This window comes from Hippopotamus amphibius, chromosome 9, assembly GCF_030028045.1.
Source record: "Hippopotamus amphibius kiboko isolate mHipAmp2 chromosome 9, mHipAmp2.hap2, whole genome shotgun sequence".
NCBI classification, from domain to species: Eukaryota; Metazoa; Chordata; class Mammalia; order Artiodactyla; family Hippopotamidae; genus Hippopotamus; species Hippopotamus amphibius.
In genome coordinates, this window is record NC_080194.1 from 46,612,733 (window position 1) to 46,639,359 (window position 26,627).

The window sequence follows — 26,627 nt, forward strand, 5'->3', positions numbered from 1 at the left end:
ATATCAAAATATAATGACTTTTTTTTTTTTTTTTACAAAACTACATCAAATAATCCTTAAATTTATATGGAACCACAAAAGACTCTGAGTAAAAAAAACCCTCTTGAGAAAAAAGAAGAAACCTGGAGGTATCACAATCCCTGACTTCAGAGTACAATACAAATCTACAGTAATAAAAACAATACAGTACTGGCACAGAAACGAACATATAGGTCAATGGAAAACAATGCAAACCAGAAATAAATCCACAGACTATGGTCAATTAATCTATGACGAAGGAGGCAAGAATATAAAATGGGAAAAAGACAGTCTCTTGAATAACGGTGCTGAGGAAAACTGCACAGCTATATGTATAAAATAATGAAATTAGACCATTTTCTCACACTGTATACAAAAATAAACTCAAAATGGATTAAAGACATAAAGGTAGACTGAAAACCATAAAAATCCTGAAAGAAAATATAGACAGAACACTCTATGACATAGATCACAGCAATATTGGGGGGGGGAGGGTGTCTCCTAAGGCAAAGTAAGCAAAAGCAAAATTAACAAATAGCGCCTAATTAAACTTAAAAGCTCTTGCACAGAAAAGGAAACTATGAATAAAACAAAAAGACAGCCTACTGAATGAGAGAAAATATTTACAAATGCTATAATCAGTAAGGGTTAATATTCAAAATACATAGATAGCTCATGCAACTCAGTATCAAAAAACAAAACCACCCATTTAGAAAAAGGGTAGAAGACCTGAATAGACATTCTTTGAAACAATACATAGACATGGCCAACAGGCACATGAAAACATGTTCAACATCTCTAATCATCAGAGAAATGCAAATCAAAACCACAAGGAGATATTAGCTCACACCTCTCAGAAAGACTATCATAAAAAAGACCACAAATGACAAATGTTGGCAAGGATGTGGAGATAAGGGAATGCTAACACATTTTTGGTGGGAATGTAAATTTGTGTAGACACTATGGAAAGAGTATGCAATTTCCTCAAAAATCTAAAATAGAACTACAATATTATCCAGCAATTCCATGCCTGGATATATATCCAAAGATAATAAAAACACTAATTCAAAAACATACATGTACCTGAATGTTCACAGCAGCATTATTTAAAATAGCCAAGATGTGGAAGTAACTTAAGTGCCCATCAACATATGTGTGTATGTGTGTGTGTATGTGTGTGTGTATATATATATTATATATATATATAAAATGGAATTTTACTTGTCCATAAAAAAGAATGAAATTTTGCCATTTGCTGCAACATGGATGGACATGGAGGGTGTTGTGCTTAGTGAAATAAGTTATAGAAAGAGAAATACTATATGTTATACATTTTATCTGGACTCTAAAAAATGTCTGAATGAATATAACCAAAACAGAAACAGACTCAAAGATATAGAGACAAACTAGTGGTTACCAGTGAGGGGAGGAAAGTAGGGAAGGGCAAGTTAGTGATAGAGGTTAAGATATACAAACTACTATATGTAAAATAAGCTACAAGCACAGAGAATGTAACCAAAATGAATTATAATCCAAAAATATTGAAAAACTCTGTTGTATACTTAAAACAAATATAATATTGCAAGTAAACTATACTTAAATTTTAAAAAAGTAGGTGTCTATCCATTTAGATATCAGGCACAGCTCATGCTTTTTAGATGGTATCAACTTACTCTCAGTCTCTTTGGATCCACAGAAGTGTAAGGTTTGAATAATAAAAGGGAAGGGATCCTCACTTCTTTTGGCCTGACTGGAGGTGAGATCTCAGTACATTGCAATAGCTGTAAAGGCTAAGAGAAACAGTGGGACATGGAAAACATCAATTTTTTCCCATTTCATCAGGATAGAAGGATGACTGAGATGGAATTGTAGTTAAGCAAAGAAGGTAAATTCAACTTATAGGTAACAAAAAGGCAATTTAAAATAATGCTGAAAAGTATTTACAAACTATTTGCATCCTTATGATAAAATTGAATACTATTTTATTTAAGTACATGGGATCTGCCCTCTGTATTTCAGCAAAATAACTTGATAGTCCTTAAGATGCCAATATTTATGCACCATTACTTATTTTGTTTCTTGGTTTAGAAAAGTATCATTTAAAAGGTATCCAAAGAATATTCATATTTAAAATTTCAGCTGCTCCAGGGAGTTAACCTTGTTTAAATAAGGGGCACTTGTCTTACACAAAAAAGTATGCTTATAAGAGAGTAGGATCAAGGTGGTTAAGTAGCAGGATGTGGAGCTCACTTCCCACCACAAACACATCAAAATTACATGTATATGTGGAACATTTCTCATAGAAAACTAACTAAAACCTGGAAGAACCCCTCTATGACCAAAGCTGCAAGAAATGTTTCTGGGTAACCAGGTAGTATTTAAAAAAACAAACAAATACATCAGATCAGGACCTGAGGCCCTGGGAGGGATCTGTAAAAATAAGAGAAGGTCTGCAAGGCAGACCTTAGCCCTGGGGAGTGAGCAGATCAAGCTACATTCTGGGCATCCCAGTCATGTGGTCCTGTGAGGAGGAGACAAGAACTTTGCCTGCTGGAAGAACTGCTGGAAAAGACAGAAAGACTAGAGAAGCCTATATTGTACTTTTGAGGAGTGCCTGCAAGCTGGCTTGCCAACAATCAGGATAGAGAGAGCCTTGCATTAGCAGCTGCCACATCACCACAGTCCCCAATCTGAATGAGGACCCAAGTTCCAAAAGTTGGTAATAAAAATCCTAACTGAATTAATAAATATTACCTATACAAATGCAGATTACTGTAAGAAGGAACTAGAAAATATGAAGATGAACTGATCAAAATTAGGTAATTCAATTGCTGAGATAAAAACCAATCTAAAAGCAATGAATAGATGATTAAAGGAAACAGAAGAAGGAATAAGTGATCTGGAAGAAGGAATAATGGAAATAACCCAATCAGAACAGCAGACAGAAAGAGAAAGAAAGAAAGAAAGAAAGAAAGAAAGAAAGAAAGAAAGAAAGAAAGAAAGAAAGAAAGAAAGAAGGAAAGAAAGAAGGAAGGAAGGAAAGAAAAAGAAAGAAAGGAAAGAAAGCAAAATATGAAGTCTATGGGATAATATAAAATACTCCAACCTATGTATGATAGGGATTCCCAAAGGAGCAGGGAGGGGAGAGGGATCAAAAAAGTATTTGAAAAAATTATGGCTGAAAAATTCCCAAACATAAAGAAGAAAACAGATGTACAGGTACAGGAAGCATAGAGAGTCCAGAACAAGATGAACTCAAACTGATTGCACCAAGACATATCATAATTAAAATGGCAAAAGTTAAAGATAAAGAGGATTCTAAACACAGCAAGAGAAAAACAAAGAGTCAATTACCAGGGGACCCCTGTAAGGCTATCAGCTAACTTTTATGCAGAAACTTTCCAGACCAGAATGGAGTGCATGATATATTCAAAGTTGTGAACAGGAAAAATCCACAATGTAGAATACTCTACCCAACAAGATTATCATATAGAATAGAAGAAAAGATAAAGAATTTCTCAGACAAGCAAAAACTAAAAGAATTCAGAAATACTATTCCTATTCTAAAAGTAATATTGATGGCTATCCTCTAAATGGAAAAGAAGGAAGAATATGTAGGAAAGGGGAATTCACAGTGGGAAAAGCACATATAAAAAAGGATTGAAGATCACTTAACTAAACCAGTACATAGATTAAAAAACAATAAAAGTTGTAAAAGCAATTGTAACTACAATATGCTGTAAAATGATATGCATGAAGATGTAAAATAGGACACCAAAATCACAAAATGTGGGAGAGAGGAGTATAAAACTAGATCTTTGACAATACATTTGAACTTGAATGACTATCAGCTTGAAGCTAATAGGTATAATTATGGGTCAACATACTTGAACTCCATTGTAACCATAAAACAAAAACATACCATAGATTCACAATCCCCCTCCCCCCCAAAAAAAATCATCAAAAAAAAAAGGAAAAACAAAAAGAAGAAATGAGCAAAAAAGAAATACCAAAAAATTCCTGTAAAACAAGTTTTAAAGTGGCAGTTAGTACATACATATCAATAATTATTTAAATTTTAATAAACAGAATACTCTGATCAAAATCCATAAAGTGGCAGATTGGTAAAAGAAAAACCCCAAGAACTTGTAATATGCTGTCTACAAGAGACTCACTTCAGCACTAAAGGCACATGCAGACCAAGGGAATGGAAAAATATTTCATGCAAATGGAAATGACAAGAAAGTGGGGGTAGCATTCTTCATATCAGACAAAATAGACTTTAAAACAAAGGCTAAAAGAGAGATAAAAAAGGCATCATATAACAAAAAAGGGATCAATACAGGAAGAGGATATTATCTTGTTTACATCTATGCACCTAATATAGGAGCACCTAAATATATAAAGCAAATACTATCAGACATAAAGGGAGAAATGTATGAGGTTTTATTATTAGTAGGAGACTTTAACACCCCACCAAAATCAATGGACTGATCAACAAGACAAAACCATTAACTCAACAGAGGTTGTAAATTACACAATGAACCAGTTAGACTTAATTGATATCTACAGGACACTACATCCAGAAAACAAAGAAACAAACAAACAAAAACAACAACAACAAAACAGAATACACATTCCTTTCAAGGCTGCATGGAACATTTTCTAGGATGGACTACATACTAGATCACAAAACAAACCCCAACAAATTTAAGAGAATAGAAATTATTTTAAGCATCTTTTCTGACCACAATTGTACAAAACTAGAAATCAACTACAGAAAGGACAAATGGAAAGTAAATCACGTTACTAAAAGAGCAATGGGTCAACAATAAAATCAAAGAAGGAATCAGAAAATATGCAGTCCTAACAGAGAAGTTTATAGTGATACAGGCATTCATCCAGAAACAAGAAACATCTCAAATAACCAGCTTAACCTATCTCCTGAAAGAATTGGAAAAAAGAACAAGCAAAACCCAAAGTCAGCAGAGGGAAGGAAATAATGAAGAGCAGAGAGGAAATAAATAGAGACCAAAAAAGCAAGAGAAAAGTTCAAGAAAATCAAGAGCTTGTTTTTTGAAAAGATAAACATAATTAACAAACTTTAGCCAGGCTCATCAAGAAAAAAAAAAAAAAAAAAAAAAAGAGGACCCAAATAAACAAAATAAGAAATTAAAGAGGAGAAATAACAATACCACAGGAAAAAAAAAAAATCATATGAGAATACTATGAACAGTCATATGTCAACAAATTGGGCAACCTAGAAAAAATAGATAGGTTTCTAGAAATATACAGCCAGCCAAGACTGTCAAGAACAAATAGGTAATTTGAACAGACCAATTACTAGAAGTGAAATTGAGTCTGTAACTAAAAACAAAACAAAACAGAAACCAGACAACTTCCCCCCCCCCCCAAAAAAAAAAAAAAACTTCCTTCAAGCAGAAGTCCAGGACCAAATATCTTCATAGGGAATTCTACAAAACATATAAAGAAGAGCTAATACCTTTGTTTCTCAAACTATTCCAAAAAATTGAATAGGAGGGAACACTCCTAAAGTCATTCTGTAAAGCCACCATCACCCTGATACCCAAACCAGACAAAGACACTACCAAAAAAGAAAATTACAGGCCTATATCTTTGATGAATATAGTTGCAAAAAACCCTCAACAAAATATCAGGAAACTGAATCCAACAACATATAAAAAGGATTATGTACCATAATCAATTTGGATTCATTACAGGGCCACAAGGATGGTTCAACAGATGCCAATCAATCAATGTGATACACCACATCAAAAAAAGGAAAGACAGAATCCACATGATCATTTCAATAGATGCAGCAAAAGCATCTGAACAAATTCAACATCTATGATAAAAACTCTCATCACAGTGGGTATACAGGAAATGTATTTCAGCATAAAAAAGGCCATTTATAATAAACCCACAGCCAAAATAACACTCAACAGTGAAATGCTAAAAGGCTTCCCATGAAATTTAGGATCGAGAAAAGGATGCCCACTCTCACCACTTCTATTTAACACAGTATTGGAAGTCTTAGCCACAGTAATTGTACCTGCAAAAAAAAATAAAATAAAAGATATCCAAATTGAAAGGGAAGAGGTAAAACTGTCAATATTTGCAGATGACATAATACTTTATACAGAACTTTGAAGTCTCCACAAAAACCTATCAGAACTAATAAATGTATTCAGCAAGGTAGCAGGATATAAGATTAATATACAGAAACCTATTGCATTTTTTTACACTAACAATAATATAACAGAGAGAGAAAGTAAAAAATCAATCCCATTTAAAACTGCATCAAAACAAAAACACCTATGAATAAATTTCACCAAGAAGGTGAAAGACCTATATGATGAAAACTATAAAATATTGGTAAAGGAAATTGAAGATGACTCAAAGAGATGCAATGATATCCTATGCTCTTGGATCAAAGGATCAGTATTATTAAAATGGCCCTACTACCCAAAGCAATCTACAGATTCAATGCAATCCCTATGAAAATACCTATGTCATTTTTCACAAAACTAGAACAAATAATCCTAAATTTTATATGGAAACACAAAAGACCCAGAATTGCCAAAGCAATCCTGAGGAAAAAGATTAAAGCTGGAGATACAACCTTTCCAAACTTTAGACTATACTGAAAAGCTACAGTAATCAAAACAGTGTGGTATTGGCACAAAAACGGGCATATAAATCAATGGAACAGCATATAGAGCCCAGAAATAAACCTACGCATCTACAGTCAATTAATCTATGACAAAGAAGGGAAGAATATATCATGGAGAAAAGACAGTCTCTTCAAAAGGTGATGGTGGGAAAACTAAAGAGCTACATGTAATTCAATTAAATTAGAACACTCACATCATATACAAAAATAAACTCAAAATGGTTTACAGATCTAAATGTAAGACAGGACACTACAAATTCGTAGATGAGAACATAGGCAAAACATTCCTTGACATAAATTATAGTAATATTTTCTTTAATCAGTCTCCCAAAGCAAAAAGATATAAAAGCAAAAATAAATAGTACCTAATCAAACTTAAAATATTTTGTGCAGCAAAGGTAACCATAAACAAAATGAAAAGACAACCTATGGAATGGGAGAAAATATTTACAAATGATGCAACTGACAAGGGGTTAATATGCAAAATATACAAGAAGCTCATACAGCTTAATATCTAAAAAATAAACAATGCAAACAAAAAAAGTTCAGAAAATCGAAATAGACATTTTTTCTAAAGAAGACCTACAGATGGCAAATAGGCACATGAAAACATGCTCAACATCACTAATAATTAGAGAAATGCAAATCAAAATCACAATGAGGTATCACCTCACATCAGTCAGAATGGCTATTATCAAAAAGTCTACAAATAATGGTTGCTGGAGAGGGTTTGGACACTGTTGGTTGGAATGTAGACTGGCACAACTGCTATGGAAAACAGAATAAAGATTCCTTGAAAGATTGAAAATAGAGCTAACAAGATAAATGAATCCCTCTCCTAGGCATATATCCAGAAAAAAATAAAAACTAATTTAAAAAGATATATGCACACCAATGTTCATAGCAGCACTATTTCCAATAGTCAAGACATGGAAACATCCCATATGTCCATCAACAGACAACTGGCTTAAAATACATGGTGGACACACACACACACACACACACAATGGAATACTACTCAGCGATAAAAAGAATGATATAATGTCACTTGCAGCAACATGGATGGACCTAGAGAATATTATGCTTAGTGAAGTAAGTCCAACAGAGAAAGAAAAATACTACATATCACTTATATGAGGAATCTAAAAAATAATACAAATGAATCAATATACAAAACAAAATGGACTCATGTTTGCCAAAGGATAGAGGGAGGGGGAAGAAACAAATTAGGAGTATGGGATTAATGGATACAAATTATTATATATAAAATAGATAAGCAACATGCATTTATTCTATAGCACAGGGAATTACATTCAATAACTCTCAATAACCTATAATGGAATATAATCTGCAAAAAAAACCACACCTAAATCACTATGTTGTACACCTAAAATTAACACAATATTGTAAATCAACTGTACTTCAGTTATAAAGATGACATGCTTGTAAATTCATGATAAAACTTTAAACATCACATACTGACATTTGCCTTGCTTCATTCTTCTCTTTTTGTTAAATATGAATTGGACTTCATACTTCCTGCTTTGATTTTCAACTTTATGACTACAGGATATTTGAAACTTTCTGGAATATTTGTAACCTCTAGTAATCAGTAAAAATTTTATTTTAGGAATCAGTTTTTACTGTTATTGTTAAATCAGTCTTTTTTTCACCTGTATTGAGGGATAAGTGACAAATAAAATTGCAATATATTTAAACTGTACAGTGTGATGATTTGATATATATATACTCTGTGAAAGAGTCCCACCATCAGTTTAACTAACACACCCATCACTTCATATTTACATTTTTTTTGATAAAAGCACAAGTTCTACTCTCTTAGCAAATTTCAATAATACATTATTATGAACTATAATGACCATGTTATATACTAAATCCTAGGATCTTTTCACCTCATAACTGAAAGTTTGTAAACTTTTACTAACTTCTTACTATTTTGCCCACCCTCTAGCCTCTAGCAACCATCATTCTACTCTCTGTCTGTAGGAGTTAATTTTGAAAAAAAACTTCCCATTATAAGTGATACCGCGTAGTATTTATTTTACATTGTTTAGCTTATTTCACTTAGCACAATGCCATTCAGTTTCATCCCCGTAGTCACAAAGGGTAGGATTTCCTTCTTTTCTTAAGGCTGCATAATATTCCAGTGTGCATGTCTGCTGTCACACACACACACACACACACACATATCAGGGTGAGTCAAAAATTATCTGCACTCTGGCTGTAGAATTTATTTTAATTAACTTTTAGAAAAGACAAATACATCATTTTTTGACATAATCTCCTTGCTTTTCAATACACTTTGTCCATCTGTCAACAAGCTTTCATATTCCCTCATTAAAAAATGTTTTAGGCTCAGCTGCGAGCCATGAATGCAACACTATCTTCACTTCTTCATCAGAAGTGAATCTTCATCCTTGTAGGGCTGCTTTCAGGATGCTTTAACATCTCAAAATGAAGTTTTTACAGAGTGTTGACAGTGTGGGCAGAAGTGTGTAGATGTGCATTGTCATGCAAGGTCACACCGCCTTTGGATAGCAGTTCTCTGCATTTAATCTGAATTTAGGCTTCAACTCTTCAATAAGCATCTCACTGTAATGAGCACTCTTGATTTTTGAACCTTATTCCTGATAATGTTCCCAAACTGGCCCTTGAGAATCCCAGAAAACAGTAAGCATCAATTTTCCAGCTGGGTTGACTTTTGAACTTTTTCTTTGTCAGTGATTGAGGATGTTTCTGTTCCACACTCTGCCATTTACTCTCAGGCTTGTAGTGATGTACCCATGTCTCATCACCAGTAATGATTCTCTTTAAGAAATTTTCAACTTCCTTAGAGTATTGGTCCAAATTTTGTTTGCAGATATCCAAATGCTTCTGTTTTTGCTCTTCCATGAGTTGTTTTGGTACCCATCTCGCACAAACTTTTTGAAAGCTAAGTCTGCTGTGGATTACTTTGTTTTGAGGTGTTAAAGCATCCTCCCTATATTCCTGATCTTGCTGCATAGGACTTTCACCTGTTTGGCTCCCTGAAAGTAGCCCTACAAGGGCAGAGATTCACTTCTGATGAAGTGAAGACAGTGGTGTGTTTGTGGTTCACAGCTCAACCTAAAACATTTTTGAATGAGGGATTAAGGAAGCTTGTTGACAGATGGACAAGGTGTATTGAAAAGCAAGGAGATTATGTCAAAAAATGATGTATTTGTCTTTTCTAAAAGTTAATTAAAATAAATTCTACAGCCAGAGTGTGGATAATTTTTGACTCAACCTTGTGTGTGTGTGTGTGTGTGTGTGTGTGTGTGTGTCCATTTAAATCATAGTCACCATAACAAGTTCGAGGTTTGAGGTGATAGCTCATTGTTGTTTAGATTTGCATTTCTGTGATGATTAATGATGTTGAGTATCTTTCCATATACAGTTGATAATTTATCTTCTTTGGAAAAATGTCATATCAGGTCCTTTGCCCATTTTAGAATTATTTATTTTTTTGCTATTCAGTTGTACGAATTCCTAGTACATTTTTGATAATAACTCCTTCTTTGATATTTAGTTTGCAAATATTTTCTCCCATTCATTAGATTGTCTTTTTACCTTGCTGAAGGTTTTCTTTGCTGTATGGGAGGTTTTTCATTTGATGTAGTTCCACTTATTTATTTTTCATTTTTTTGCTTGTGCTTTACATGTCAGATCCAAAAACTCATTGCCAGCACCACTGTCAAGGGGATCATGCCCAGCTTTTCTTCTAGGAGTTTTTCAGCAGTATTAGTTGTAATTAATCCCCTTACCTTTATGATTTTTAAGTCTTCTCCCCTTTTTCTTTGTCTAGTTAGATTTGTTAATTTTGTTTCAAAAAACTAGCTTCATTGATATTTTCTAATGTCTTTTTAGTCTCTACTTCATTTATCTCCACTCTGATCTTTGTTATTTCCTTCCTTCATCTAACTTTGAAATTAGTTTGTTCTTGTTTTTCTAGTTCCTTGAGATATTTTTATTTAATGTTGATATTGTAAACTTCCCTTTTAGAACCACTTTAGGATTATTCCATATGTTCTGGTATTATATGTTTCCATTTCCAATTGCATTTGTCTCAAGGTACTTTTTGATTACTCTCTTGATTTCTTCTTTGACAGGAGGTCATCAGGAGCATTTGGCTAATCTCCACATATTTGTAGATTTTCCAGTTTTTTTCTTGTTATTAATTTCTAGTTTCACACCATGTGGTCATGAAAGATGCTTGATATGATTTTCATCTTCTATCAATTAAGATTTGTTTTATGGCCTATTATATGATCTATTCTGAAGAATGTGTCATCTCCACTTGAGAAGACTCCTCATCCTGCCTTCAGTTCTGAAGGACAATTTTGTCAGGTGGATTATTCTTCGTTATCATTTTTTTTCCTATTGGCAATTTGAATATATTGTCCCACTCCGTTTTTGTTTGTAAAGTTTCTGCTAAAAAATAAAATGATAGTCTTGTAGTGGTTCCCTTGTACATAAAAGTTTATTTTTTCTTGGTGTTCTTATTTTTCTCTTCATTTTTTGACAACTTTACTTTTATAATATGTCTCACTGTTTATCTCTTTAGATTAAGCTTATTTGGTATTTTTTTGTCTTCCTGGATCTGGATGTGTGTTTCTTTCCTCAGGTTAAGAAAGTTTTCAGCCATTATTTCTTGCACATGGGTTCTGACCTTTTCTCTATCTCTTCTCCTTCTGGGACCTCTATAATGCATATGTTGATTCATTTGATGGTATATCATAAGTCCCTTAAGCTATCTTCATTCTTCCTCATTCTTTTTGCTTTCTCTGATTGAATGAATTCCACTGGCATGTCTTCAAGTTAGTTGATTTTTTTCTTCTACTTAATCAAATCTGCTGTTTAACCCCTAAAGTGAATTTTTCAGTTAAGTTATTGTATTCCTCAGCTCTATGACTTCTTTTTGGTATTAAGTATTTTTTGGCTTTTTGTTAAAATTTTCATTTTTTTCATTAATTATTCCCCTGACCTCTGTAAGTATCTTTATGACTGTTAATATTTTGACTCTCTATTGGGTAAATCACGTATCTCCATTTTATTAAGATTTTTTTCTGGAGACTTATCTTCTTTTGTTTGGAAAATATTCCCATTTTTTAAAATTTTTCTTGAATCTCTCTTTTGGTTTCTACTCACTAGATAAAATAGCCACCTCTCCTAGTCTAGACAAATTCATCATATTAGTCATTATATAGATAACATATATGATGCCATCTACTAGGGTTGTTTAATACAGGTTGTTATACCCATTAGGATGTTATAACTATTAATTCTTTTAATTTTGTATTGGTTTGTCAATGTCAGCAATTCCTTTCTGGCATGATAATCTGTAACATATTTTATTTTTTTTCTTTCTGTATTCCATTGTTTGGAAAGAATAGATGTTATTAACACCCTCTATTTGCTAGTGTCTCCTTGTATAATGTCATTGTGACATTATATGTCATATCAATGTGTCTCTCTTTTTCTCTTATGGTGATAAATATCAGGGTATATTCACTTTAAGATTCATATTTTTATAAAATATGTTAAAACATCCAGACTATGGGCCTACTAAAAGCAATGGAAAAAACAAGTCAAAATTTCTCAGTATTTTCATGATAATATTAAGTGACAAAATTATACTTTATTCAAGAAACACAATATAATAAGACTTTACAGTTTATTACCACATTTTAATATCTCAACTCCATAGTGAAACATAGCACATTAAAGACTTAAAATTCCTGTCTCAAAGTGTGATGGACCACTTGCCACATGAAAAGAGTGGATGAATATGAATCTCTTTTGCAGCCTTTTGTTCTTTTCCTGCTTGAAGCATAAAATCCTCCCCAAAGAAATATTTGGTGGGAAAAGAGAAAAGGAAGAACACATTCTTAACTTCTCTAGGATAAATGACTTTCGAGATCAAGCCCTTAGGGCAGATGATACTCTAAGAAATCAAGGAGAATGGCCCTCTTCATGGTCAGTTTTCCCCCACACTTGCAAAGTTAACAAGAAATAGTTGAGCCTTGCCAAGAAATCTAAAAGGATTTGCCCTTGTGCCTTTAAGAATTTTATACTAATGCCTGTATCATGTTCAATAAACATTTATATGCATGTGAAAAGTTGGCATAATTAAAATAATTTGCATTACTCCCAACAAAAGACTTCCTTAAAAAGCCATTTCAAACTTGTTTTTCATAAAATAAAAAAAAAAAAGGTCATCAGTTTTAATCATTCTTGTAATACCCCTAAGTATTGGCAATCTTTATCTATAGAGTAGCATATTTATCATTTACACAGAGAAAAGGCCATTATTTAATTTGCCAAGTAATATAATAGTAAAACAAACATTATAATTAGTTTTAAATGGGACTTTGGCAGATAACAAGCTAATCTGCATCAAAATACATTGAATTAGAAATAGAATGATCACTACAATTAATGCCTGTTTTTCAGGCAGGACAAGAAAAATTTAACATAAAATTTTCTCTGCCATTTGAGCTACTATCTCCTCCCCTTTAGTGTGCATTGTGCATCTGCATTATACTTTAATACATTTGATAGATCCCCTCAGAAGACACAGGAATGCCTACTCAAAAAAAAAAAAAAAAAGCAATTTCCTCCTGGCACCAGCAAGGTAACTATTTATGAGATAACATTCCTTTCTCAATCCAGTAAGGGGTCACAATGACCCACTATTGCCTTTTTGGACTATGTAAACTGTCAATATGTTACTTTGATGCATAACCCTTTATCTCAAAAACTTACACTTTGACCTCTAAGTTTTGCAGAAAATCTTGCTGCTTTGACCTCTAATGGTCAGAACAGTCCTCACAGCTTTCTGAAAGATTATCTCCTAGGTGATAATCCTCAGGTAGGCTTAAATTAAAATTTCTATTTCTTTCTTAGATTGACCATTAATTAATTTTTTGTGGACACATAAAAGTACTATCCTATAAGTTATAAAAACCTTAGTAAGTAATGTAGTTTAATAATTTATTAGAGCATTATTTTAAGGCACAATTAACATAATCTTGAATGTCTGAGCACTTCTTATGAAAAATAGAAAATAAAGAGTTCTTACCAAGTTTGCAATGATATAATGGTAGCCTTTAACATGCTTTCCAACACTCACAATCTGTGAAGATATAAGGAAATATAAGAAAACCAATTTAACTTTACTGAATGCTTATATTTTTAAAATACAGAATTTTACCTATCCTAGCATAATTCCACATGGGAACGTGATGAGAAAATGATATAGTTTTTCTTATAAAAGTGATTTATCCTAATTAGAAGAAGTTCATAAGCCATATTAAAAATTAAGGTGGTTGAAGTAAAAAAAAAAACCCTATAATTTCAATCACACTGTACAAATGACCAATCATTTCATTATATCTTGTTCAGAAAACTACTTGCTATAATCCCTTCAAACAGAATGACAATATTATGAAACAAACCAATATTTTACATATATTTCTAAAAAATAATACTTTAACATGAGAAACAAAACTGTTTTTTCCCAAAGGATTTAGGTGTACTTAATTTATTGATAATTTATAGGAATTCACAATAGACTGTTAGCTGTCTTCAACTGGTGAGAATGATTTTACACAAGTAGAATGGATTGTTGTCCTGAAAAGCAAGTAAAATTTTTTTAAGGCACAATCTCTGGTTTTTGATACCTCTGATACCACAGCATACTAAGTTAGCTCATCTGCATATGGATATAGCCATATTTTATTATAATAAAAAGGACAAAACAAACTTGAGACTTTTCCTTCTTCTAGATTTATTTTCTTCTATGAATGTTTTTAGGAATGTTTAGAAAATTAGAAACTAAGAAGTTTTAGGAAATTGAAGTTTTTAAAAAGTACAACTTTATTTCTGTGTGAGAAATTAAAATTCGTATTTTGTAAAACTAAAAATTCCTTTAATTAGAGTAAATCTGATGACAGTTACTAATGAGCAGCTTTGTAACCTCATTGGTGTCCTCAAATGTAACAGCACAATGAAAGATTTTCAAATACTTTTGTCATTAAAGAAAAAATTGAATTGTTTTTAGCATTTTAATATTTTCTAAAATAATTTTTTTTGTAAATTAGTTGTGTATGAAATGCAGGAAAACCATTTTATGTTATTTTATTTTATATTTTATTTTATATTTTATTTATTTTATTTGATTATTATTTTTTTCAAGAGAGCGGAAGCAGATTTATTCTGAAGCTTGCACAGCTTGGCACAATTAAAGTATTGGTGATACCCAGTATTTTAAAGGTTGCTGTGTAAGTATTACATGTTTAATTACTAAAAAAATTCAATTTAATGAAGTGTTTAGATAGTCACAGAAATGTTTCAACAGAACTTCACAGAGACATTCATTGTGAGAATTACTGCTAGTAAATACCAGCTTATTTCAAGCAATATTTGTGAACTACAGAGTTGTGGTGTGGTTCTCATTTTCATTCTAATTCATTCCTCATAACCACACTTTGATGCAGGTGCAAATTTTACTTCTGAGAGGTCGGGGTTAATTTGTACAATATTGACACCTTGCACACTGGCTAGCATCAGAAACAACCTATCTTATTTACTGTTAAAAAGGAAAACACTTGGAGGACAATAGATGCAGTAACTGACACTGTTTACATTCTACTTCACTCCTTGGTTAATTTTTAACAAGAGCTAAGTTGGACTCATGTAAATCCCCTCTTTTTAAATTCCCACCTGCTCTTCCCCTCCTACAAATCTATTCTCCCCACGGGTTCTAACTCAATTTTTAAAAAAAATTTATTGCAGTATATTTGATTCAAAATGTTGTGTTAGTTTCTACTGTACAGCAAAGGGAATCAGTTATACATATAATGTTTCCACTCTTTTGTAGATTATTTTCTGATATAGGTCATTACAGAGTATTGAGAAGAGTTCCCTGTGCTATACAGTATGTCCTTACTAGTTGTTTATTTTATATATAGTAGTGTGTATATGTCAATCCCAATCAACCAATTTGTCCCTTTCCCCTTTTCTCTCCAGGTAACCATAAGTTTGTTTTCTACATCTGTGACACTATTTCTGTTTTGTAAATAAGTTCATTTGTACAGTTTTAAAGATTCCATGTGTAAGTGATATCATATGATATTTGGCTTTCTCTGTCTGACTTATTTTCACTCAGTATGACAATTTTTAGGTCCAAGCATGTTGCTGCAAATTACATTATTTCATTCTTTTTATAGCTGAGTAATATTCCCTTATCACATCATCTTTATCCATTCCTCTATTGATAGACATTTAGGTTGCTTCCATGTCCTGGATATTGTAAATAGTGCTGCAGTGAAGATGGGGGTGCATGTATCTCTTCAAACTATGGTTTTCTCCTGATATATGCCCTGGAGTGGGATTGTAGGATCATATGATAGCTTGATTTTAGTTTTCTAAGGAACATATACACTGTTCTCCATAGTGGCTGTACCAATTTACATTCCCACCAACAGTGTAGGATGGTTCCTTTTTTTAACTCTCTCCAGCATTTATTGTTTCTAGGTCTTTTGATGATGACCGTTATAACCAGTGTGAGGTGATACCTCATTGTAGTTTTGATTTGCATTTCTTTAATAATTGGTTATGTTGAGCATCTTTTCATGTTTTTTTTGGCCATCTGTATGTCTTCTTTGGAGAAATGTCTATTTAGATTTTCCACCTAGTTTTTGATTGGGTATTTGCTTTTATTAATATCAAGCTGCATGAGCTGTTTGTATATTTTGGAGATTAATCCCTTGTTGTTTGCTTCATTTGCAAGTATTTTCTCCCATTCTGAGTGTTGTCTTTTTTGGTTTCATTTATGGTTTCTTTTGCTGTGCAAAAGCTTTTAAGTTTAATTAGGTCTCACTTGTTTCTTGATTTTGCTGTGATTTATGACAGAGAGTGTTCTGTCTATGTTTGCCTCTAAGAGTTTTGTAGTATCCACTCTTACATTTAGTCTTTGATCCATTCTGAGTTTATTTATTTCTGTCTGTTGTTAAGGAGTGTTCTAATTTCATTCTTTTACATGTGGCTGTCCAGTTTTCCTAGCACCACTTATTGAAGAGACTGTCTTTTCTTCATTGTATATTCTCACTTCCTTTGTCAATAGTTTAGGTTACCATAAGTGCATGGGTTTATCTCTGGATTTTCTATCCTGTTCCATTCAAGTATATTTCTGTTTTTGTGCCAGTACCATACTGTTTTGATGACTGTAGCTTTTTGGTATAGTTTGAAGTCGGGGAGCCTGATTTCTCCAGCTGCATTTTCCTTTCACAAGATTGCTTTGGCTATTCAGGGTCTTTCGTGTTTCCATACAAACTGTAAAATTTTTTATTCTAATTCTGGGAAAAATGCCATTGGTAATTTGATAGGGATTGCATTGAACCTGTAAATTGCTTTGGGCAATATAGTCATTTTCACAATATTTAGTCTTCCAGTCCAAGAAGATGGTGTATCTCTTCATCTGCTCATGTCATCTTTGATTTCTATCATCAGTATCTTATAGTTTTCTGAGTACAGGTGTTTTGCCTCCTTAGGTAGGTTTATTCCTAAGTATTTTATTCTTTTTTGATGCAAGGATAAATGGGATTGTTTCCTTAATTTCTCTTTCTGATATTTTGTTATTAGTGTATAGGAATAAAAGAGATTTCTCTGTATTAATTTTGTACCCTGAAACTTTACCAAATTCACTGATGATTTCTAGCAGTTTTCTGGTGGCATTTTTAGGGTTTTCTATGTATAGTGTCATGCCATCTACAAACAGTGACATTTATACCTCTTTTCTGATTTGAATTACTTCTATTTCTTTTTCTTCTCTAATTATCATGGCTAGAACTTCTAAACCTATATTGAATAAAAGTGTTGAGAGTGGACAGGCTGGTCTTATTCCTGATCTTATAAGAAATGTTTTCAGTTTTTCACTGTTGAGAATGAAGTTTGTTGTGGATTTGCTGTATATAGCATATTTTTGTGTTAGGTAAGTTCCCTCTATGTCATCTTTCTGGAGAGTGTTAATTATAAATTGATGTTTAATTTTGACAAAAGCTTTTTCTGCATCTAATGAGATGATCATATGGTTTTTATTCTTTAATTTGTTAATATGGTGTATCACATTGTTTGAGTTGCATATATTGAAAAATCCTTGTATTGCTGGAATAAATCCCACTTGATCACAGTGTATGATCCTTTTAACGTGTTGTTGGATTCTGTTTGCTAGTATTTTGCTGAGGATTTTTGCATCTATGTTCACCAGTGATATTGGCCCATAATTTTCTTTTTTTTAATGATATCTTTGTCTGGTTTTGGTATCAGGGTGATGGTGGCCATGTAGAATAAGCTTGGGAGTGTTCCTTCCTCTGAAACTTTTTGGGAGTGTTTCAGAAGGGTAGGTGGTAACTCTTCACTAACAGTTTGATAGAATTTGCCTTTGAAGCCATATGGTCCTGGACTTTCATTTGTTGGAAGATTTTTATTCACAGTTTCAATTTCATTATTTGTAATTTTTTGTTCATATTTTATATTTCTTCCTGGTTCAGTCTTGGAAGTTTGCACCTTTCTAAGAATTTGTCCATTTTATCCAGATTGTCCATTTTATTGGCATATAGGTACTTGTAGTATTCTCTTATGATCCTTTGTGTTTCTGTGGTGTCTGCTGTGACTTCTCCTTTTTCATTTCTAATCTTATTGTTTTGGATTATCTCCTCCCCTTTTTTTTAATTTGTTAATTAATTTATTTTTATTTTTGGCTGTGTTGGGTCTTCATTGATGTGTGCAGGGTTTCTCTAGTTATGGTGAGAGGGTCTACCCTTCATTGCAGTGTGTGGGCTTCTCTTTGCAGTGGCTTCTCTTGTTGTGGCTCATGGGCTCTAGGGCACAGGCTCAGTAGTTGTGGCACATGGCCTTAGTTGCTCTGTGGTATGTGGGATCTTCCTGGACCAGGGCTCAAACCTGTGTCCCCTGCATTGGCAGGCAGATTCTTAACCTCTGCTCCACCAGGGAAACCTCTCCCTTTTTTCCTTGATGAATCTGGTTTATCAATTTTGTTTATCTTCTCAAAGAACAAGCTTTTAGTTTCATTGATGTTTGCTGTTGTTTTCCTCAATTCTATTTCATTTATTTCTGCTCTGATCTTTATAATTTTTTTCCTTCTACTAACTTTGGGTTTTGTTTCTTCTTCTTTCTCTAGTTGCTTTAGGTGTAAGATTAGATTGTTTATTTAAGATTTTTCTTGTTTCCTGAGGTAAGATTCTATTGCTATAAACGTCCATCTTAGACTTGCTTTTGCTCTGTCTCTAAATGCTATATAGGTTTTATATTGTCTTGTCTCTAGGCATTTTTTAATTTCCTTTTTGATTTCTTTAGTAATCCATTGGTTGCTTATTAACATATTATTTAGCCTTCATGTGCATGTGTTTTTTACAGTTTTTTTTTTTTTTTCTGTAATTGATTTCTAACCTCATAGCATTGTTGACCGAAAAGATGCTTGGTATGATTTTAATTTTCTTAAACTTCCTGAGGCTTGATTTGTGATCCAAGATATGATCTAGCCTGGAGAATATTTGGTGTGCACTTGAGAAGAAAGTGTATTCTGCTGCTTTCTGATGGAATGTTAAATAAATATGAAAGCCTATGTGGTCTAATATGTCACTTAACGCTTGTGTTTCCTCATTAAATTTTATTTTTGGATGATCTGTCCATTGGTATAAGTGAGGTGTTAAAGTCTCCCACTATTATTGTGTTACTGTCAGTTTCCCCCTTTATGGCTGTTAGCATCTGCTTTATATATTGAGGTGCTCCTATGTTGGGTGCATAAATATTTATAAGTGTTATATATTCTGTCTGGACTGATCCCCTTGTCATTATGCAGTGTCCTTCCTTGTCTCTTGTAACAGTCTTCATTTTAAGTCTATTTTGTCTGATATGAGTATAATTACTACAGCTTTTTTTGATTCCCATTTGGATGGGATACCTTTCTCCAACCCCTCACTTTCAGGCTGTATGCATCCCTAAGTCTGAGGTGGGTCTCTTGTAGACAGCATATGTTCGGGTCTTGTTTTGTTTTTTTTGTTTTTTGTTTTTGCTTTGTTTTTCTTTTTAATTGGATTATAATTGCTTTACAATGTTGTGTTAGTTTCTGCTGTACAAAAAAGTTAATTAGCTATATGTATACACATATCCCCTCCTTCTTGGATCTCCTTCCAACCCCCCATCCCACCTATCTAGGTCATCACAGAACAATGATCTGAGCTCCCTCTGCTATACAGAAGGTTCCCATGGGTTTGTTTTTGTGTTCATTCAGCCAGTCTATGTCTTTTGTTTGAAGTACTTAAGACATTAACATTTAGGGTAAGTATTGATATGCATGTTCCTATTGCCATTATCTTAATTGTTTTGGGTTTGTTTTTGTTCCTTCCCGTCCTCTTTTGTTCTCTCCCCTTGTGGTTTGATGACCAACTTGTGTTGCATTTGGTTGCTTTTTTCCTTTCTTTACGTGTATCTATTGTAGTTTTTTGGTTTGCATTTCCCATGTGGTTTCGATATATGTGATTTTGTACCAGGTTGTTTTAGGTTGCTCATCTCTTAATTTCAAATGCAATTTCCATTTCCTGCATCTGTACTCTCCTTATGGTTGCTGGTTTTAATATCATATTTTGTGTGAATGATTTCCTACTTTTACTGTATGTTTGCCTTTAACAGTGAGCTTCACATTTGTAATTTTCTTGTTTCTCATTGTGGTCTCTTTTTTTACCCCCTTCATAGAGAAGTTCTTTTAGTATTTTTTATAAAGCTATTCTGGTGTTGCTGAATTCTCTTAGCTTTTGCTTGTCTGTGACATTGTTGTTTTCTCTGTTATATCCAAACAAGAGCCTTGCTGGGGAGAGTATTATTGATTTTTGGGTTTTCTCTTTCATCACTTTAAATATATCATGTCGCTCCCTTCTAGCTTGCATTTTTTTGCTGAAAAATCAATTGATAACCTTATGAGAATTCTCTTGTATGTTATTTGTTGCTTTTCCCTTGTTGCCTTTAATAATTTTTCTTTGTATTTACTTTTTGTTAGTTTGGTTAATATATGTTTTGGCATATTCCTCATTGGATTTATTATGTATGGGACTCTTGGTGCTTCCTGGACTTGGGTGACTATTTTGTTTCCCATGTTAGGGAAGTTTTTGATTATAATCTCTTCAAATATGTTTTCAGGGCCTTTCTCTTTCTTTTCTTTTTCTGGGAACCCAATAATAAAAATGTTGGTGTGTTTAGTGTTGTTCTAGTGGTCTTAGACTGTCCTCATTTCTTTTTATTCTTTTTTCTTTATTCTGCTCTTGGCAGTGATTTCCACCACTGTCTTCCAGCTCATTTTTTCCTTCTTCTGCCTCAGTTATTCTGCTATTGATTCCTTATAGTGTATGTATTTTTCCTTTCAGTTATTATGTTGTTCATCTCTGTATGTTTCTTAAATCTCCTATTTGTTTGTTAATCATTTCTTGTATCTTCTAATTTTGTGCTTCCATTCGTTTTCTGAGATCTTGGGTCACCTTTACTATCATTATTTTCAATTATTTTTCTAATGGATTGCCTATCTCCTCTTCATTTAGTTTTTCTTGTAGTTTTTTATCTTGCTCATTCATCTGTAACATATTTCTCTTATCTCATTTTGGCCACCTTACTGTGTTTTGGTCTCCTTTCTGCAGGCTTTGGGGGTCATAGTTCCTCTTTCTTCTGGTGTCTGCCCCCTGATGGGTGAGTTTGGTTCAGGGATTTGTGCAGGTTTCCTGATAGGGTGGGCTGATACCTGCCTTCTGATGAGTGGAGTTCGGTCTTGTACCTCTTGTGGTCAGGGCCATGTCAAGGGGTGTGTTTTGGTGTGTCTGTGAGCTTAGTAAGACTTTAGGCAGCCTGGAGGTCTGGGTTTCCTCCTGGAGTATTCCCAGTTGCAGAGCTCATCTTTCCCATCCCCTCAGGCTGTCTCCTCACAGACAACAGCAGTACTCTTCCTGGGTCTGCTGTTCCAGCACCCATGTCCCATCTACAACAGCAGACACGTGTTTCAGGTTGGGATATACAGAGCTGTGACTTGGACCTTTTGTGTAGGTCTCACTCTGTCCTGCCTACCAGACAGATTACTGCACTCTCCTCTGAGCTCCTGAAGCTCCCCTTCTGTCCCAGTTGATCTCCCTGCTGGTGAGAGGACTTCTCCAGATGTGGGAACTTTTCTTCTCCTTCAGCTTCCCCCAGAGGCATGGGTTCTGTCCCACTTCCTCTCCTCTTCTTTTTCCCTTCTTCTTTCTTTTTTCTTACCTGGTTATGTGGGGATCTTTCTTGTCCTCTTAGGTATCTGAGATCTTCTGTTAGTGTTCAGCAGGTGCTCTGTGAGAATTGTTCCATTTGTAGATGTATTCCAGATGCATTTGTGGGGAAAGGTGAACGCTGTCCTGCTACTCCTCTGCCATCTTGGCTCCTCAACTCTTCTATTTTAAATCCAGAACATATGAATTGTGTTGGAAAACAGATATTTACACACATAGCTACTGGTGAAATGAAGTCTCTGCTCATCTCATCTTTTCTTTTTGATTACATCTAAGACCTTTTCTTTGTATTAAAGATTCTGCACTTTCATTACAATTAGTTTGGAGTTTTACTTTTTAATTTTTGTTTAATTAGTTCAGCATTTTTGTGCTTCCTGACTTTGAGGATTGTACTTCAACAATTCTTGGCAATTCTCAGCCAATATCCTGTAAAATATCCACTCAAACATATTTTGTATTTGCTTCTAACAGATACTACAATGTTGGTATCATTAGCCTTAGGGCCACTTTTATGATAATTTCCCAGTTTCTAGGTTCCCAGATCATGGCATGAGGTATAAATTCAGACTACAATCTGCCTAAAGAATGCTGTGATGACAAATTCTCACAGAAGATATCTCCCTCCCTACACTAAGCCCAGGCCAAGACAGAAAACATTTAAAGAGTAGATTTTTTCCTACTTTTCTTTTTATTGAGATGTTTCCCTTCAATAGTCTTGCATTATATGGGATCTAAGATCTAACTTACTGCCTTGACTGAGCACAAAGTTCCTATTCTTGAGTGAGCATTAAATCCCCAGTCAGGCTACCAATCTAACTTCCTTCAGTGTAGTCATCTTTCATTCTTGACCCCTAAAGATTTTCTTTACTTCCTTGGAAGCTAGCTATGCATTTGTAATGTTTTACACAGCATATCTACATGTTTTATATTGCCAGATTTTGTAGTACATAATTTTTCTAAAACTGAACTTCCCTTGCAAATCTCACCATAAAGATGAGGACAAGCAATAAAGATTGGAGTACAAAGAAAGTTTGGTAAATAAACAATTTAATTACTCATGTTATTGGGTAATGTAAACTGGAGTGATTTAGCATGGGCTGAGCAGACTGGAGCTCTCTTATTCTCTGGGAATCTCATGTACAGTTTGTGCAATGATAATTATCAAGGATGGTTGGTACTCATTTGGGAAACTGCATACTCTATTTTTGAGTCATACTAGAGATTCCTGTCCTTTGATCTCAGCAGGGATTGTTGCCACTTGGCAATCCATTATTTATTTCTTGGTGATTCACTATAACTTTTCTCTGGTGTGGCTATTTAAGCCTTTTATGCACTCTCTTTAAGCCCCCATACTCATGCTGCCTCTTCTTTCTCAGTTTGCAATTTTTGTGTGGCTGTAGTCAATAACCTCTGATTTCCTTTAAATTCATTTTAAAGTATAAACACTTGCAAATGTTAAAACGATGTGGAACCAGTGGAAATCCTGCACTAGGTGTCCCCATGAAGAAATCACTCTTAGTTCTAGATTGCCTAGCAAAGAGCTATAATAAACTAAAGCTTATGAAATCTATTTTCAAGAGGTGAGGACTTAAAAAAGCCATGAAGAACTGAAAGTGACATAATCCTGGCAGAAAAGGCCTTGCAGAACTTGATATGCATCAATATTCTGGAAACTGAGAACTCAAGGACCAGAGATCTGAAGATTTATTTACCTGGCTGTTGATGCTAGAGAGAATACCATTTTTGTTGAGGCAGATCCTGGATGAGAAAAAACAAATGTGCTAGACAAACTGTTATGAAGGCCTCATTGCCTTTGAACACTCCTAACCTAGTGTGGCCATGGTGTAAGGTCAGATTTTGGTCCCGCTGCCAAGCATCCATCAGTAGATGGAAATTTCTTTGTGAAAAAAAAAAAAAACCAAAAAAACAGCTAACTAATTTATACTCCATAGTAAAGTGTCCTACACCTAGAGTGTCATTTGTCTAAAGTTTTTTTTTTTTTTAGATGATTATGTAAAACTGACAATATCATGGGTATGGTTTTCATGACTTTCATCATCACAATCAAAGTGAAGAATATCCCATAAAAAAAACAAAAAACAAATCTGAGTGACTTGATTTTGATGCAGACCATTGTGTCTCTGTATTTCTGATGTTATTCTTTTATAAAGAGGGAAAATAAACAGCTTGAGGTGAAAGACATCAATATAAAATAGCACTATGCTCATACAAGTGTGTTTGGCTAAGTTGTTAAGAGAAAACAATGCCTAAGGTGAAGACTTGATTACAATAATTAATTATGGCCTTTCATAGAGACAGAAAAATGTAGGAGTAGGAATATGCACAGAGGATGCAACTAGACAGAATAATGATCAAGTGTCTGTTTAGAGTTCTAAAGAATAGGTTAAGAAGGATATACAAGTTACATTGATCATACTCTTTCAAAGGAGTTGATCTTTACAAGAATAAAATGCTTACAAAAAGTGACTGATTCCTTTAAATACTTTTTTCTTGTTTGTTTTTTAGGAAACAGTTGTTTAGAAGTATCTTTGGTGCTGGTCAAATGAGCCAGTTCTAAAATTAGGTCTAGGTATATTAACATGGTTAACCCCAGGTGGGATCCCAACAATTGTTTTATAAACAAATTATGCCTTAAATCAGTCTTTATGAATGTGACTTCTAAATATTTATTCATTTATTAATTTGGGAAAAATGGATCCAGGACACTTCCATCTTGATCCCACCTTTAAATAAATTTAATTTAATAAATGTTACCTATGTACAAGTTTAGGGTAAGGAGATTCAAGGACTATAAAGTAAGTCAGTGCAGCTGTTATAAGGGTGTTTACCTGATAAGGGTATAAGACTTAAACAGAAATGCAGAGCAGAGTAAAGGGAGCATTGTGGGTTTTAAGGAGAAGTTGTATCACTTGGTTAGAAGAATAAGGTAGTTTTAAAGATATTAAAGGTACTAAATAAAAATATCAGTTGAATGGATGAATAAAGAAGTTAATGAGGATATAAATGTCACAAACACTAGTATATTAAGATCAGTTTGATACTCCCAAATGAATGATAGTTTGGCCTTCAATCCACAATCTGATGTTAATTCTTTATATTTCAATGACTTATAAAGCACTCAGATGTCTTTCTAGATAAGAGCTGATATTAACTCAAACTATTATTACAAAGCTATGATCATTATATTGAGCACTCTCTTTAAGCTAAAGATATACAATGGCACACTTGAGTATGAATGACTTTGGTTTTCCTTTTAATTTGATTTCACAAATCACATGGAAATTCCTCTCCCAGGAATTTTTCATTGTTATTACACTCCAGAGAATTCAGTGACATGGAGAAAATAGTAAAACATATTTGGTGGTGATAGGGACATGATGCTTGGTCAATGTTGGAAACATTATCATGAAAGCAGTCACTGTCACTAAAACTTTTTTTCTATAGACATCCCAAAGTTCCAAAGGTCCCCTGAATGTTGATTTTCAAGATGCTTCAAATTATATTATTATTGATAAAAACAAAAGCTTTAGTTTTCTTAGTTTACTTCAATTCCATCAAAGTAAGACATAAGGCAAAGGAGTTTTGCAAACAACCTGCAGACTTGAACTACAACTTGTAAGATAACAGCAGGCCCTCAGTATGATGCACAGGTAGGGAGAGGAAAGTAAGGAATCCCTGATCAAAAAGAACTAAGGCCATTTAGTGTGAGAAAAGATTCAGGGAGAAGATAGGGAATGAGAACCCTCTTCATATATTTTAAGATAAAGAGGTGTACACATATGTGCATTTTCTTCTATACTTGGAAATGTTAGAAATTGTAAAAGTTTCTAATTAGGACAAACTCTTTTTAGGGGAAAGGGAGGGGAAGAGGGTTGTCCATAATAAGACGGCTGCCTCTCAAGGTAGTGATCTCTCTCTCACTGGAAGTTCCTAGCAGAGACTGACTGACTACCAGTAAAAGATTTTGAGTTACCCTTCTTTGAGCTCTAGAATCTTGCACAAACTTAAAGTCCAATGTCTGTACTGTTAGGTGGTGTAATAGACACTATTGATGCTCCACCTATGCTTTAGCTCTTACTATTTCAATGCATACTTGCTCACCTTCTGACTGCCAGCCACTGAATTTCTTTGACTCAGGATCTTCTCTGGTGTCTAAAGCCCACTTTGCCCCTGGTGGTGGGGAGACCAGGTTAGAAGTGCCAGGGAAATGATGCCCTCCTGCTCAGCAGCCCTCATACAATGATTGACAGGAGCTGGTGAATAAATACTCTCAACTCCCTTGCCCCACAAGTGAGAAGATTCTGACATGTATGTTCTACACTAGCTTCCACTAATTAGTTTACACTAATTTCAAATGAGATTAAGCCCTTGTCATTCACATGATAATTTCCTAGATAAATGCATCTTTTATTGACTGCATTTCTCCACTCTGCTTCTAGTGTGTTCTTCCCCTCCTAAACCAACTGATTACACATAAATCCTTGTCTTAAGATCTGTTTCTAGAAGAAATCAAATTAAGACAGCTTCCAAAT

The 26,627-nt window shown here is 33.8% G+C and overlaps 1 protein-coding gene across 2 annotated transcripts in view; it reads right to left on the minus strand.

Annotated features, from left to right (window-relative positions):
• The window catches only part of GRIA4 (glutamate ionotropic receptor AMPA type subunit 4), a 459,094-nt gene that overhangs the window by 110,501 nt on the left and 321,966 nt on the right, over nucleotides 1–26,627 (minus strand). For both annotated transcript variants that reach the window (XM_057750476.1, XM_057750477.1), the window contains exon 6: nucleotides 13,833–13,886. In XM_057750476.1, the coding sequence (XP_057606459.1) occupies nucleotides 13,833–13,886 (54 nt within the window). The remainder of the gene's footprint in view (nucleotides 1–13,832; nucleotides 13,887–26,627) is intronic.